Source organism: Pseudochaenichthys georgianus, chromosome 11, assembly GCF_902827115.2.
Source record: "Pseudochaenichthys georgianus chromosome 11, fPseGeo1.2, whole genome shotgun sequence".
NCBI classification, from domain to species: Eukaryota; Metazoa; Chordata; class Actinopteri; order Perciformes; family Channichthyidae; genus Pseudochaenichthys; species Pseudochaenichthys georgianus.
In genome coordinates, this window is record NC_047513.1 from 2821011 (window position 1) to 2838115 (window position 17105).

General features: G+C 45.5%; 1 protein-coding gene across 1 annotated transcript in view; it reads right to left on the minus strand.

The window, feature by feature from the left end:
- sacm1la (SAC1 like phosphatidylinositide phosphatase a) overlaps positions 1-17105 on the minus strand; it is a 36826-nt gene that overhangs the window by 10567 nt on the left and 9154 nt on the right. Inside the window, exons 2-12 of the mRNA XM_034094949.1 lie at positions 13638-13735; positions 11361-11435; positions 11157-11284; positions 9392-9541; positions 7646-7705; positions 7536-7569; positions 7331-7432; positions 4604-4689; positions 4401-4487; positions 4254-4322; positions 3490-3569 (exon numbers count right to left, since the gene is read on the minus strand). Coding sequence (XP_033950840.1) covers positions 3490-3569; positions 4254-4322; positions 4401-4487; positions 4604-4689; positions 7331-7432; positions 7536-7569; positions 7646-7705; positions 9392-9541; positions 11157-11284; positions 11361-11435; positions 13638-13735 — 969 coding nt within the window. The remainder of the gene's footprint in view (positions 1-3489; positions 3570-4253; positions 4323-4400; positions 4488-4603; positions 4690-7330; positions 7433-7535; positions 7570-7645; positions 7706-9391; positions 9542-11156; positions 11285-11360; positions 11436-13637; positions 13736-17105) is intronic.

Genomic DNA, 17105 nt, shown 5'->3' on the forward strand with positions numbered 1-17105 from the left:
CACATGTTGATGTAGAAGAGACATGAAGAAGAGGGGACACATGTTGATGTAGAAGAGACATGGAGAAGAGGGGACACATGTTGATGTAGAAGAGACATGAAGAAGAGGGGACACATGTCGATGTAGAAGAGGGGACACATGTTGAAGTAGAAGAGACATGAAGAAGAGGGGACACATGTTGATGTAGAAGAGACATGAAGAAGAGGGGACACATGTTGATGTAGAAAGACATGGAGAAGAGGGGACACATGTTGATGTAGAAGAGGGGACACATGTTGAAGTAGAAGAGACATGAAGAAGAGGGGACACATGTCGATGTAGAAGAGACATGGAGAAGAGGGGACACGTGTTGATGTAGAAGAGACATGGAGAAGAGGGGACACGTGTTGATGTAGAAGAGACATGGAGAAGAGGGGACACGTTGATGTAGAAGAGACACGAAGAAGAGGGGACACATGTTGATGTAGAAGAGAGTGAAGAAGAGGGGACACATGTTGATGTAGAAGAGACGTGAAGAAGAGGGGACACATGTTGATGTAGAGGAGACACGAAGAAGAGGGGACACATGTTGATGTAGAGGAGACATGGAGAAGAGGGGACACATGTTGATGTAGAAGAGACATGGAGAAGAGGGGACACATGTTGATGTAGAAGAGACATGGAGAAGAGGGGACACATGTTGATGTAGAAGAGACATGGAGAAGAGGGGACACATGTTGATGTAGAAGAGAGGTGAAGAAGAGGGGACACATGTTGATGTAGAAGAGAGGTGAAGAAGAGGGGACACATGTTGATGTAGAAGAGACATGAAGAAGAGGGGACACATGTTGATGTAGAAGAGACATGAAGAAGAGGGGACACATGTTGATGTAGAAGAGACATGGAGAAGAGGGGACACATGTTGATGTAGAGGAGACATGAAGAAGAGGGGACACATGATGTAGAAGAGACGTGAAGAAGAAGGGGACACATGTTGATGTAGAAGAGACATGAAGAAGAGGGGACACATTTTGATGTAGAAGAGACATGAAGAAGAGGGGACACGTGTCGATGTAGAAGAGACATTGAGAAGAGGGGACACATGTCGATGTAGAAGAGACATGGAGAAGAGGGGACACATGTTGATGTAGAAGAGACATGAAGAAGAGGGGACACATGTTGATGTAGAAGAGACATGGAGAAGAGGGGACACATGTTGATGTAGAAGAGGGGACACATGTTGATGTAGAAGAGACATGGAGAAGAGGGGACACATGTTGATGTAGAAGAGACATGAAGAAGGGGGGACACATGTTGATGTAGAAGAGACATGAAGAAGGGGGGACACATGTTGATGTAGAAGAGACATGGAGAAGAGGGGACACATGTCGATGTAGAAGAGACATGGAGAAGAGGGGACACGTGTTGATGTAGAAGAGACACGAAGAAGAGGGGACACATGTCGATGTAGAAGAGACACGAAGAAGAGGGGACACATGTCGATGTAGAAGAGATATGGAGAAGAGGGGACACATGTTGATGTAGAAGAGACACGAAGAAGAGGGGACACATGTCGATGTAGAAGAGACACGGAGAAGAGGGGACACGTGTCGATGTAGAAGAGACACGAAGAAGAGGGGACACGTGTCGATGTAGAAGAGACACGAAGAAGAGGGGACACATGTCGATGTAGAAGAGATACGGAGAAGAGGGGACACATGTCGATGTAGAAGAGACACGAAGAAGAGGGGACACATGTTGATGTAGAAGAGACATGGAGAAGAGGGGACACATGTTGATGTAGAAGAGACACGAAGAAGAGGGGACACATGTTGATGTAGAAGAGACATGAAGAAGAGGGGACACATGTTGATGTAGAAGAGACATGGAGAAGAGGGGACACATGTTGATGTAGAAGAGACATGGAGAAGAGGGGACACATGTTGCTGTAGAAGAGACATGGAGAAGAGGGGACACATGTTGATGTAGAAGAGACACGAAGAAGAGGGGACACATGTTGATGTAGAAGAGACATGAAGAAGAGGGGACACATGTTGATGTAGAAGAGACATGGAGAAGAGGGGACACATGTTGCTGTAGAAGAGACATGGAGAAGAGGGGACACATGTTGATGTAGAAGAGACATGAAGAAGAGGGGACACATGTTGATGTAGAAGAGACATGGAGAAGAGGGGACACATGTTGATGTAGAAGAGACATGGAGAAGAGGGGACACATGTTGATGTAGAAGAGACACGAAGAAGAGGGGACACATGTTGATGTAGAAGAGACATGAAGAAGAGGGGACACATGTTGATGTAGAAGAGACATGGAGAAGAGGGGACACATGTTGATGTAGAAGAGACATGGAGAAGAGGGGACACATGTTGCTGTAGAAGAGACATGGAGAAGAGGGGACACATGTTGATGTAGAAGAGACACGAAGAAGAGGGGACACATGTTGATGTAGAAGAGACATGAAGAAGAGGGGACACATGTTGATGTAGAAGAGACATGGAGAAGAGGGGACACATGTTGCTGTAGAAGAGACATGGAGAAGAGGGGACACATGTTGATGTAGAAGAGACATGAAGAAGAGGGGACACATGTTGATGTAGAAGAGACATGGAGAAGAGGGGACACATGTTGCTGTAGAAGAGACATGAAGAAGAGGGGACACATGTTGATGTAGAAGAGACATGGAGAAGAGGGGACACATGTTGCTGTAGAAGAGACATGGAGAAGAGGGGACACATGTTGATGTAGAAGAGACATGAAGAAGAGGGGACACATGTTGATGTAGAAGAGACATGGAGAAGAGGGGACACATGTTGATGTAGAAGAGACACGGAGAAGAGGGGACACATGTTGATGTAGAAGAGACATGGAGAAGAGGGGACACATGTTGCTGTAGAAGAGACATGGAGAAGTGGATTTTGCACAACAGGTGAGCTTTAAGTCTTTCTGCTGTCCATGAAGATGTGCTGTGGCTTCAATGAGGCAGGATATGACATGAATGTCTAAGGGACAGGGACAATGTGGACACAGCGGATGATCGATGGGAAGCGGCAAAGTTGTTTGACCCCAAGCTCTTGAGGTTACTTATTGAATGGAGGAAGTTTATGTTGATCTTTTATCTTTGGATGCAGCCCTCCTGGATCGCAATATAAGCAGCAGCCTTTTTTGTTTCATTTCAAATGAAACATCTCCAAAGGAACTGCTTTTCAGTCCTCGGGGGAATTATCAGTGAAGTAGGTGGATGAAAGGATACACAATTAGACATCAATCAATCTAATCCAAAGTGAAACAAACACAAAGCTGCCTCCCAAATACTCTTAAGTCTGTTTTAGTATTTTTAAATGTATACACATTCGTGCTGGGAGGAAAGTATGAGCTGTCTGTGTGTCAGCACATCTCTCTCTCAGAAGAGAAGCAGGACAACGTGCAGGTCAGGGGCAGCTGCATGTTCACACAGATATACGCATCATAATACCTTACTGGGACACTTACTTGAGCATACCGTTGTTCATGCCAGACACCATCTTATCAAAGGCCTGTTCTAGAGGCTTCTCGGAGCCTTTCTGATTCACCTGCAAAAAACAAGAGAACACAAATTGGCCTCTTCCACTCTGCGAGGGCATTAAAGTCTGCTCCAGTCTTTGATGTAAAAGCTGCCGGTATCATCTGAAGCGGCATGATCATGTTGTGGCAGCTTGTCGCAAAGAAGGCTGAATAACGCTCCAAAGTAAGGCTACATTTTAGCGTGGGAACAACGAGCATGGCCATATTTACAGGGTCCTCTTAACAGCTCACCTCAAGATATCTGATTGAAAATGCACATGCAGTATAAATGTGTTGTTTTAGAATACTCCTGCATCTCAAATTGCACAAACTGGGTATCAATAGGAAAAATAAACATTTGTGGATCAATGAGCACAATTTGTATTCATGTGTGATGACATTAGGCTCTAGTAGTGAGACACCTGACCTCGCTGCGTAACATGAGCAGTGTGGGCTCTATGATAGGTATAGCCTCATGACATGTTACAGCCACAAACTACAGCCGGCGGGCATTCAGGGGAAGCAAAGCTTTTACTCGATACGACAAAAAGAGGGTTTCTAAACCGTTTTCAGAACAGAAGCTCTCATCATGCAATCCCCATGTTTTAGATTCTAAAGCACAGCATGTGGTTTTCTTTTATCCTACCAGAGGTCTGTAATGGGAGGGATGGAGTGAAGACGAAACATGTATACAGGCTATTAACTATCCTCACCAGGTTCAGAAGGGTTTGCTTCCCGTAGATCAGCAGCTGAGAGTCGAAATGCCTCTGGAAACCATCCATCTGCACAAAGTTCAAGAGTTCAGCATTGGATTGTTCCCACCACACCGTTAAAAAGCACATGAAAACAGCTGCTCTTACGTGATTAGTGGTTTTGCTGATTATAGGTTTAGGTTTGTATTTCAGGTTGGGCCTCTGACTCCAGTAGAAGGGCATGGAGCCTCGAGTCTGGAGAGGGAAAACATGTTTTGCCTTGAAAGGTCATTTCTGAAATCTTCTCAACTTCTTTAAATATCTGAACAAAGGGTGCACAGAAACGTGTGTTTATGAGCCCTCATACTTGCCTGTATAAATGAAGCCTTTGCTCCCTCATACAAAACTATCTGCTCCGTCTCCACAAAGTTAGCAGCGTGGCCCTCAGAGTCGATGCCTGAGAGAGAGCAGCACAGGAAACATCCATGAGCAGTCAGTCGTCTCAGTACTGTGAGGTGTATAACCGTACCTTATATAGCTCAGTTCCAATCTAGCCTCCCTAGCACTACGTTTACACATTAGCAGGGATGCAAACTCATCAGGTATGGAAAAGGTGACAAGGACCCGAGCCCCCGACCCCACGGAATATCGGCTTTAAAATGAGGAATAACAGGATGTTAGCAGTCAGAACAACTAAAGCAGCAGGTAAGAATAACAGAAACGCCAAAGAGTCACATCTAGTAGAAATATATAAAAGCATTTATTTTAATTGTGCAGCAGTCAGTTTATCATTTTAGCAGCACTGTTGAGCATTTTGAAAATGTATTTTCATGCCTCTGCAAGGCTTAGTCTTTCTATCTGTATAGCCACTGGTGTAAAGTAACTAAATTAATACACTCAAGTACTATACTTGGGTACAATTTTGAGATACTTGTACTTTATTTAAGTATTTCAATGTTTTGCTACTTTGTTATTCTTCTCCTCTACAGTTCAGAGGTAAATGGTGTACTTTTCCTCCACTACATGTATTTAATACCTTTAGTTACTTTACAGATGTGGATGAATGATGTGAAATCTAATCAAGTGTTAAATCAGACTTTAGTTCCACCTGGAGTAAATCCACCAGCTACCCTGCAGTCTACAAAGTACTTCAGACTAGCTGCACCTTTACCAGCTTTGAGAACACTTTCATGATCAATCATTATAAACATATCATATATATTATTCTGAAATGGACCAATCTGCACAACGACTACTTTTACTATATTTTGATGATAATACTTTTGTACTTTTATTTGAGGAACATTTTGATTGCAGGATTGTTCCTACACTCTGGTACTTCAACTTTGACTCAAACCTGAGTACTTCTACTTTTACTCAAGTACAAGATCTATACTTATACCACCTCTGTTTATAGCCTATGAAAAAAACTATTAGAAAACGAAGGCTAAAGCTAACGTTAGCAGATAGTGACAATGTATGCTAGCTAGCTAGCTCAACGATAATATTGCGACAGAAACATTTTTCAGTTCACATCACGCTCTGCCGCTCCGACAGGGAGCTCTGCTCTGAACACCTGAACGGCCCGTTCTAACAGCTGTTCACCAGCGGTCCAGTCTGTGCCACAGTGACTCCGGACCACAGTTAATATTAACGAACGCACCCGTAGGTAATGTAGCTGCTGAAGCTAGACCATCATCGCGGCCGCAGATTACTCCGGGTCCCAGACCCCCCCGCCATACCCCAAAAAATATTTTTATTGCAGATCTACATGAATCACACACACGACCTCTTTTGGATTCAAAATGGCAAATTTCGCCGAAAGGTGACAAGTTTGCATCCCTGATTAGGGTTCCATTTCAAACCAACTAGTTGGGAGTTGGAGTTATTACACCCTCCAACCCTCCAACAGGAAGATATTACGCCCGCCGACAGGAAGTCGTTACAGCCCTGGCAGCACATCACTCCCACCCTCATCCACCTCCACTGGTTGCCGGTCAAGTTCCGCATAACTTATAAAGTCATCCTCCTGACCTACAAGTCCCTCCATGCCCTTGCCCCCCAGTACCTATCCGACATCCTTCACCCGCATGCCCCACCCCGGAACCTGCGGTCTTCAGACTCTGGCCTGCTCACCACCCCCCGCACCAAACTGAGAACCTTCAGGGACAGAGCCTTCAGTGTGGCAGCCCCCACCCTCTGGAACGCTCTCCCTGCAGAGATTCGCAACATCCCCACACTGGACGCCTTCAAAGGGCCCTCAAGTCCCATCTGTTCATCAAGGCTTTCGGCCCTTAAATCTATCTGTTGTTTTGTCTGTCTGACCTTTGTTTTGTTTTGTTTGTGCTCGCCCTATTCCTGTAAAGCGACCTTGGGTCCCTTGAAAGGCGCTATAGAAATCCCAGTTGTTATTATTATTATTATTATTATTATTATCCTCTAACAGGAAGATATTACGCCCCCGCCGACAGGAAGTTATTAAAACCTTGGACAGGAAGTCGTTACACCCTCCGACAGGAAAATGGTACACCCTCCGACAGGAAGTCGTTATACCTTTTAAGCGGAGGTTGTTAAACCTTCCTACAGGAAATAATTAAACCCTCAAACAGGAAGCTATTAAACCCTTGGGCAGGAGGTCATTACACCCTCCAACAGAAAGTTGTTATACCCAACAGGAAGTTATTAAACCCTTCAGAAGGAAAAACGATAGAAGTTTCTTGTGAAGTTTTGTATATTTACAGGAACTTTTGCAATCTAGACGCAGCTCATAAACATCAGATTTAAAAACAAGAAGATGTCTACTACAAAAAGAAATACCACTTTTTTAAATTAATTTAATTATTATTTTTCATCCGAGAGACGCCGACTTAAAATAACGGTTACGAAAAGATTCCACCTTTCCTGTTTCCTTGCGGCTGTTTTTACACCCTCTGTCTTAAAGAGGTAGCCTCATTCAGCTGAGAGTGAGACTAAGGACAGAGTTCACCCGAGGGGATGGATTGGAATTGGGCCTGAGTTGGCAGCTGCTACTTTGCACTCTGTAATGGTCAATAAGCCCAAATCCACAAGGCTTGGTGCAGTACAGCAGACATTTTTACCTCTGACGTAGTATCTGACGCCAGCCCGGAAGCAGCTTCTCCTGGAGATGAGGATCCACTCGAAGATCTTCCCGTTGATTCGACACGGCTTCATGACGATGACTGGAACAGGAGGGTTAAGGAAAGGCTTGGCACAGGTATGCGTCTGATCTTATCTGCAGTCATGCTACATTAGAAAATGTTTAACTCTCAGTGAAAAGGATACATCCATGGACAACAGGAAGGGCAAACTTGTGAAGCTGTGGAGAAGTGGGTACGATTATTATCATTCATTAAATGAGTACAAAAACATTGAGTGAGAAAGTGAAGTGGTACCTCAGGCTGCGCAGCCAGTTCTCTCAGGAGGTTCCCGTTCCACACAAACCTCTGATCTGCCTGAGAAACACAACATCGTCATCAATTAACTGCAAGAATGTATAGTAATATTTAGAATTACTAAGAATTGTGAATAATATCAAAATAAACCAATGTATCGTCACGTATATGTTTGACAAAAAGTATACATAGAAGAATCCTCTACATTATGACCTGCTGCAATGTTTGTAAACAACAAAAAGTTGTATTATTGACATATCGCTAGAAAAGACAAAAAACACTAAAAGTATGAGTAGTGAAGTGAGACAAATGTACAATATTTTTAAAGCTTTAGTGCAAAATGAACATAACAGTTTCAAGTTAAATTAAAGATAAGAAATAAACATTTCTGGAAATACATTACATGTCTTTTTTTTTTTACAATGAATGTTTCAATGCATGCACACAAATACCGAGTAATAAGATTAAGACAATAGTTATATTAACGGGGCCCTTTAAGGTTCAAGGTTTTTATTTTGTCATACGAATACAGTGTAGTTATGACGATGAAAATCTTCAGGTTTCAGGTTCATCTTGATTGGTTAGCTCGCCGGCTCTGTTGGGATTGGTCAACCACTTATGGCGCATTTCCACTACAGCGCGGTTTAAGCGTGGCGTGCCCGGCCCGTTTTTGGTTGCGTTTCCACTCAGCGTAGTTCCGGCTAGCGGGTACTTTTTCACAGTTTTTCTGGCTCTCCAAAATCCAGGTTCTTTCCGGGCCAACAACCGGGCTGAATATACTAAACTAGAGAGAGAGAATCACTGGCAAGGGGGCTACAGCTACAATAAAATGAACATATTTTACCGTGATTTAATTGTAATACACGTTTCAAAATGATGCCGAAGTAACAACATACTGATACTGGTTAGTAAAAACCATGAATTAATGCTTTGACAAGTCTGCAGACAGACGGCAGGCGAACAACCCTTTTAAAATGCTTGTTTCCTGAATGGAGCTTGGCTAAGCTAACGTTGTATATGCTCCGACCGTCCACACTCACAGCAACGGCCTACAGACATAAATAAAGCAGCGACTGTATTCTCCATGACACAGACAGTCTGTGGTTTGTACTTGTTTCACTTTTGTCTAGTTTCTGAACAGATATGAGGAGCTGTGAGCTCTGAGTGCTAACAGCTAACGGCTGTGTTGGTTTTGTGTTTCGCATTGAAGATTATGTTACAGCTCCGCCTACACTGTGTTACTATAGTTACTGCCCCAGCTACTAAACTGTAATGGAAACGCAGCATAAAGTGAGCCTGGCCTAACAAGACCTAACGAGGCCTAGCCATACCATACTAAGCCGAGCGATGCCCAGCAGTGGAAATGCGCCATTAGAGATCTTCCGCCCCTTAGCCTATCACATACAATGTGTTGGAGCGCTAGCCAATAGAATCACGAGTGCTCTAATGTGATGTACTATGTTACGGTAGTAAAGAAAAGAGTTTCAGGCAGGGGGGGACCCCAAACCTATAGAACACACTACAGGGAAGGGAACACCGCAAAAAGCATAAAAGGGCCTCCTTAACTGGAGTCCATCTTGTTAATGCCATTGAGGTGAGTGATCATGTAAAGTCAGTAATAGAAAGTAACTAAAGTACATCTACTCAAGTATTATACAAGGTCTTATTTTTGAAATATCAGTCTTTGTGACTTATTTACATAAATGTAGTGGTGCCTTCTGTGAGGCAGTGTGTTGTGTGTCTCACCCTCTCCAGCAGACTCATCTCCTGGAAGTCGGGGCTGGTGTTGGAGAGCCTCTGCAGTGTGTGTGTCAGGTCGTAGTCGGTGCAGAAGTAGAAGCCGTCTGTAGTCAGCACATTATTAATCATGGACAGGAAGGTCTTGTTCTCCTGAGACTGGAGGAGGAAAGGAAACAGACTTTTAGCTTTCAGGAAAACTGCACACTCGTGTGTTTTTACTGCTGCCGTGTGACACAGGGATGCACCCACCCAACAGTTTCTCCCCCAACACCTCTAGCCAAGGCCAAGACCAGCTGTCTTTACGCACAATCAAATCTGTAAACGTCAATGCATTGGAGCACCTTCGCCAGTTAACATGAAGCCTAGGACTGCCTTTGCACAATAACCGGATCAAGTTCAAAGTAGCTACTGTTGAGGGATAAACCTGTTAAGTGTGGGTGCCATTAGAGCAGGGGGGTCAAACTCAAATACACAGTGGGCCAAAATAAATGGGTACTGGTCGAGGGCCGGACTGGGTCAATGTTTATTGCAAAACTTGTTGAAATGAACTTATCGCACATACTAAACCTGGAACTAACAAAGCTTAAATTATTGCCTATAAAAACATTAAACATTAAATAATCAGTTGCATTCATTTATGCAGAGTCATTTCTTATGAGTACACAGGCCAACAACAGCTTCAAAAAGCTATTGCCCTCAAAGAGAAACCAAACATGCCCTGCTGTCGTGAGAGGGAAAGTGCAGAAGGAAACATCCATTAAAGTCAGTGTGCTGCTCTGTGATGCTAGCTCAGACACTTGGCCTCTCATCTTGGGTGCAAGGTCATCAATGTTTGGGCTCAGGCTCTGAGCGGAGGAGACCCTCAGGATGGAGGGAAGGTGCAATATACCGGCGGGCCAGATCTAACAGGAATTACAGGCGGGCCGACATTAAATCCACCAAGGGCCTGATTTGCATCAGTCAGCATCAGAGCTGACTTTTATTCTTTTCCAGCTTTGTGCATCTCTGCCTGGCTAATAGGATCGGGCAGCTAAGCCAGTTAGCATGTCTAACTCCCTCCACCTGCTTTCTTACATTCCTCTCACCGGAGCAGCTCTTATACAGTGATTTACAGCGCTTTAAACTAGTTTGTACTTGCTTCTCTAATCTACTACCACCAACAGTCCAGTGTTTGCCATTATAAGCTCTACACTGCATACAGAGTTTTATCGGGGTAGCTGGAAAGCTTTCCATAAACCAAGATTAGAATTAATAATGCACCGACATGCGATAGCACAGTGTGATTCCAGACAGCAAAGAATAACTGATCCTGTAACACAAGGTCTGACACAGAGGGTCTGGAAGAGTCCAGTCCACCATCAAACAGTACCTGTGACAGTGTGCATGTCATACTATCGTAAGATCACTTAAGTTCCGTTATGGCTGCCAGTGGTCCCAAAATATAGCCATTTCTAAATCTGTCAGAAGAGTGTCAAAAGACCAACATATAGGCATTGGTATTGGCTTTAGATTCAGAGAAAGCTAAATTGGAATCTTAATGTGTAGAACATGTTTTAGCAATGCTCATTAAATAGCTGAAAATAACGTCCTCTGTATTGAGGGCTCAGTTTGAACTAAAAGGAACTATTTTAGTCAAATGTGACCATATGCATGTATAGAAAACCTTTCCCAACACCACGACCAACATTAGCCTGAAGTGAATCTGTGTCTAATGCATCACAGGTGTCTTTTCTAACGAGTGGTTGTCCGATGCTGAGTGAGTCCTGCTGACCTGGATCTCTGAGAGGTGCAACACTGTCTTCTTGTAGGAGATCACGTCAAAGTCCACAGCCTTCCACACAGAGTGGCCCAGCAGGCTGCCCACATTCCTCTTCCTGGTGATGACGATCAGGTACATCCCTGGGGGGGGGGGGGTCACTGGTTAGCTGTTCAGGCTTCAGAGGAAACACCAACGCTGCATCACTGTGGTACCTACCTGCTACCATACGGATGGTTCCCATGATGCCGCATATAGGCCTGGTGACCGCAGAGGGGGGGACGTCTTTCTTGCCTGTGGAAGCAGCACAATGGGGACAACGCTAGATATAGACACTTCGCATTACATTTATATTGTCACAAGGGGAACTGTTTGGAGTTCCCCCTCTCCTGTAGTGTGTTATAGAGGATATCTCTCCTCAAATGTTATGCTTTGTCCACAACACGAAGATATGAATTTGACAGTCATCGAGGAGTAAATAAACCAGAAAAGATTGAAGTTTAAGAACCTGTAAATAGAGATGTTTTCAATTGCTTTTTCTTAAAGACACTTGTAGTCCGCCCGCAAGGTGGGCCCCACCCTCGGGCTTCCTTCCCGTATAAATAAATAGGAAGGAGGCCCGGCATCTGCTCCCTCTTTTCTTCAGCACCCTGTTACTGAAGCACAAGAGACACTTCAATTGCAGAGTAAACATGAGTAACAATTGTGTGAGAGATTGTCCCTCATGTGGCTCTGGGTTCATAATGAGTTATGACCAGACACAGTATGCGAATCCTGCCTGGGGTCAGCGCACGCATACGCGGCCCTAAACCAGCAGGTAGCATGCACACACTGCGCCCGTCTCCCCTCGGGCGACAGGAAGCGGACGCTCTTGCTGCTGCGGCCGAGGAGGACGATTGGCCCGTCCAGGCTTATGAGCCCGCGGACGGGCCTGGGGCCGAGTGCCGGGCAGAAGTCCGACAACTCCTGCCCCGCCTCCCTCCACGGTTCACCGTTCGGTTCACTGTTCGGTTCTCCCCTCCCTCTTCTCCCCCGGACGGGGGAGACGGAGTCGGAGCAGGGTGCCAGCTTGGCGGCCGAACACGCGGTCCCCTTCTCCGTCACCACAGCGCTACCGGCGATAGGTGGCAGATCATACGCAAGGCGGCCGCCTGCAGAGATCTCCCCGTTCCCCCAGCTCAGGAGAGGTGTGCTCCGTACGACATAACCGGAGTTTTTTCGCGGGTGCAGACGGTCAGGAGTGACCCGATCTAGCCACGCTTCCCGGCCATCAGGAGGTTCCAGGAGGGGGCGGCGGCGAACCCGAGGACCCTGAAGGCTCCGGTGGCCACATTTGTTCCCCTCACCAAGGTGGAGGGGTTCACAGATACTGGTTTAACATGATCGCCGGACGGCGCTCTACGTTGAGCTCCCCCAGAGACCAGTATGTCGCCCGCCAGGCCGACCGGGTGCACCAGTGTGCCTTTCAGGCGTCGGCGAATAACATCGCGCTGCTCTCCAACTCGGTGGTGACGCTGGTAGAGCGGTCCACCACCTTGGCCGCTGACGAGGCAGAGGAGATCAGCAAGGCGGCCAGCATGGCGCTCACTCTGTGCGCGTCCGTCGCTGTCTCCCAGGCGAGGATCACCGCGTGGGTGACACAGATCCAGCGCCACCTCTGGCTGCAGCAGGCGTCTGTTACGGAGACGGCCAGAAAAGTGCTACTGGACGCTTCAATCAGCCCGGACGGGCTGTTCGGACCCCAGTTCCACGCCATGGTGGAGTCCATGAAGACGGCCACGGAACAGGCGGACGACATTCGCCAGCACGTCAGCTGGCTCCAGCCTGCTGAGCGCCCACAGCGGCACCAACGCCCGCAGCAGCCGCGGCTTCCACAGCGGCAGCAGAGGCCGGAAGCGGAGAGACGCCCCCACAGCAACCGCAGCCACGGTGTCAGGCTAGCCCTTCAGCAGCTGCAGGTCGAAGGGGAGAGAGGCACCTGGTCTGCTCCGCGAGAGCCTCCGAGGAAGCAGAGCCGTTTGACGTTTTGGGGGTTGTGAGGAAAATAAAGTTTTCCTCACAACCAAGCTGGAGTTACAGTAGGTAACTTCAGTTCTGATGTATTGTGAGAAAAGAAACGATGGCATGTCTATCAATCAATCAATCAATATTTATTTATAGCCCAATATCACAAATGTTACATTTGTCTCAGTGGTCTTCACAGTGTGTACAGAATATCAGTATGACAATACGACACCCTCTGTCCTTAGACCCTCTGTCCTTAGACCCTCTGTCCTTAGACCCTCACCTCGTACAAGGAAACACCTCCGGAGAAAACCCACAGTGTAAAGGGGAAAGCTGTCTAGCAACCCCATGTGGAGAGAGAGACAACAAAGCTCAACAGCCTCCAATTGAAAAGGTGGTGAGAGCTCTAAATCTCTCTGCTTGTGTTTCAACCACAGCTGAAAGCGTTTTGTGTTCGTAGTGACAGTGAAGCACGATCATCACACTTCTTACCTGTGAGGGTCATCTCATTGGAGACCCTGTCGATGGCCAGCACAGCATCAGCCCCCTCATCACAGGCCTCGATGTAGAACTTCTCTGGGGTCGTGTGCCTGGGAGAGAAGGGCATCCAGGTCAGGTTTGACAGCTTTCAGAGGGTTCATCAGGTTCAACACAACGTGCTAAAGAGAAAGCTTTAGGATGATAGAGTTCTCCTGCTTCAGAACAAATGCCACCTGCTAATGTGACCAACCATCAATCAATCAATCAATGTTTATTTATATAGCCCAATATCACAAATGTTACATTTGTCTCAGTGGTCTTCACAGTGTGTACAGAATATCAGTATGACAATACGACACCCTCTGTCCTTAGACCCTCACATCGTACAAGGAAAAACTTCCAAAGAAAACCCAGTTTAAAGGGAAAAATGGGAGAAACCTCAGGGAGAGCAGCAGAGGAGGGATCCCTCTCCCAGGACGGACAGACGTGCAATAGATGCCGTGTGTAAATTGAAAAGATAATACATTTGCAACATAGGTAGTCCAAATGTTTGGAAATGCATGTGTGTATAATAGGAAGATGAATCCACGAGGATATCCATCCAGGACCTATGATCCAGGACCACAGCCACGACTCAAGATCCAGCGCTCGCGATCCAGGACACAGGACCGCAGGATCATCCATGACTCCGGATCCCAGCGTATATAGACACCAAAAAGAAAGACATTTGGGGAAGCTGGGTTAATCGGAACATGAGTGTACACGGGTATAGACAGAGAGAAGGAAGAAGTAAGATGTCCCCCGACAAACTAAGCCTATATCAGCAAAACTAGGGGCTGAATCTAATCAGCCCTAACTATAAGCTTTATCAAAAAGGAAGGTCTTAAGCGCACTCTTAAAAACGGATAGGGTGTCTGCCGCCCGAACACAAACTGGAAGCTGATTCCACAAATGTGGAGCTTGATAAGAAAAGGCTCTGGCTCCCATTGTACTTTTAAAGATTCTAGGAACAACCAACAACCCTGCATTCTTGGAACGCAATGCCCTAGTAGGACAGTAGGGTATAATGAGTTCTTTAAGGTAAGATGGCGCCTGCCCATTAAGGGCTTTGTAGGCGAGAAGAAGAATTTTAAATTCTATCCTGTGTTCGATAGGGAGCCAGTGTAAGGCAGCCAGAACAGGAGTAATGTGGTCCCTTTTCCTAACTCTGGTTAGTACACGAGCCGCAGCATTTTGAATCAGCTGAAGCGACTTGATTGACTTCTTAGTACTCCCTGATAATAAAGAGTTACAATAATCCAGCCTAGAAGTAACAAATGCATGGACTAGTTTCTCTGCATCGTTTTGAGGCAAGATATGCCTGATTTTTGCAATGTTACGTAGATGGAAGTAGGCGGTCCTTGAAATTGATTTTATGTGGGCGTTAAAGGATAAATCCTGATCAAATATAACACCAAGATTCCTTACAGTCTCACTGGAGGCCAAATTAATGCCATCCATAGTTAGTATATCTTTAGATAATTTGTTTCGTAGATTCTTCGGGCCAAGTACAATAACTTCAGTTTTGGTCGTGTTTAACATCAAAAAGTTTAAGGTCATCCACGTTTTTAAGTCCTTAAGGCAGTCTTGAATTTTATTTAGATGATTAATTTCATCAGGCTTGATTGATAAATATAGTTGAGTATCATCCGCATAACAATGAAAGTTTACAGAATGATTCCTTATAATATTGCCTAACGGAAGCATATATAATGTGAACAAAATAGGTCCGAGCACTGAGCCCTGTGGCACTCCATGGCTAACTTTGGTTTGCGTGGAAGATTCATCGTTAACACGTACAAACTGAGAGCGTTCAGATAGATAGGACCTAAACCAGCCTAAAGCAGTTCCCTGTATGCCAACTAAGTGCTCTAGTCTGAAGCCAAGAATGCTTTTGGGGCCTGGGTCCAGGCAGGAAGGCCCAGAGAGGGGCCTGTCCTGGATCTCAAAAAGCGTACACATGCTAGATATAAATATGCAGTTCGTTATGTCAACAAACACACAGAAACATTGAGAGCGGACTCGATGGCTGAAAAGCTCCTTCATAATGATGTGACTGGCTTCTGGAAGGAGGTGAGAGCTCTGAACAGGGCCAGTACGTCATTACCGTGTACCATAGAGGGAGTATCTAGAGCCGATAACATAGCTGAGATGTGGAGGCAACATTACTCTACTATACTTAATTGTGTTAAAAGTGACCCCTACAAAGTTGGTAGTGTTGTGAAAAGTGACACAGTGGGAATCACAGCTAAAGAGGTTTATCGAGCAATTGAACAGCTAGCTGATAACAAAGCATGCGGCTCTGACCGAATCACTGCAGAGCACCTTAAACTGGCAAGCCCGAAGGTTGCAGTTCTTCTTGCCATTTGTTTTACCGGCCTCATGACTCATGGTATGTTGCCAGACTCCATGTTGACGGTTACCTTGGTCCCTGTCATTAAGGACAAAGCGGGCAAGGTAGGGAGCTTGGATAACTATAGACCAATTGCTCTGGCCAGTGTGTTATCCAAAGTCCTGGAAAGAATTTTGTTGGATAGACTATGTTCTTATTTATGTACCTCAGATAACCAGTTTGGCTTCAAGGCTAAGCATGGTACTGAGCTATGCATCTATGCTTTGAAGGAAATGGTAGAAACATATAGAAGACAGAATTCCACTGTTCTGATTGGTTTCATTGATGCCTCGAAGGCTTTTGACCGAGTTAACCATCATAAACTGTTTTTAAAATTGAGACAAAGAGGTGTGCCTAACAGTATAATTAGGATCCTGGCTTATTGGTATGCCAACCAGAGCATGCGGATCAAATGGGGGAATGCAGTCTCGGCGCCATTTGGTGTTGGTAATGGAGTCCGCCAGGGGGGGCTCCTCTCACCGAGCCTTTTTAATATCTATATGAATGATCTATCAGATGATTTAAGTGTCCGTAAAACAGGGTGTGTGATTGGTAATGTGATTGTAAACCATCTTATGTATGCCGATGATCTGGCAATTGTTTCTCCTAGCAGTGCTGGTTTTCAACAGTTGCTAAATGTTTGTTCTGATTACGGAGTCAAATTTGACGTTAAATACAATGCTAAGAAGAGCGCTGTAATGATCTGTAGAGCAACGGGGGATAAGAACCTTTGTTTTCCAACATTCTATCTGTCAGGACAGATGCTGTCTGTTTGCTGTAACACGAAGTATCTGGGACACATCATCACAGATGAAATGGCTGATGATGATGACATGTATAGACAGCGGCGTGTCTTATATATACAAGCCAACATGTTGGCTAGAAAATTCTCTTGGTGTTCAGATAAGGTTAAGGTGAACCTCTTTAGAGCGTATTGCACTCCTCTCTATACTGCCCCCTTGTGGGTCAAGTATAAGAAGGCGAGCCTCCGGAAGCTCCAGGTTGCATATAATGACTGTTTGCGTATACTGCTTAGAAAACCAAGGTGG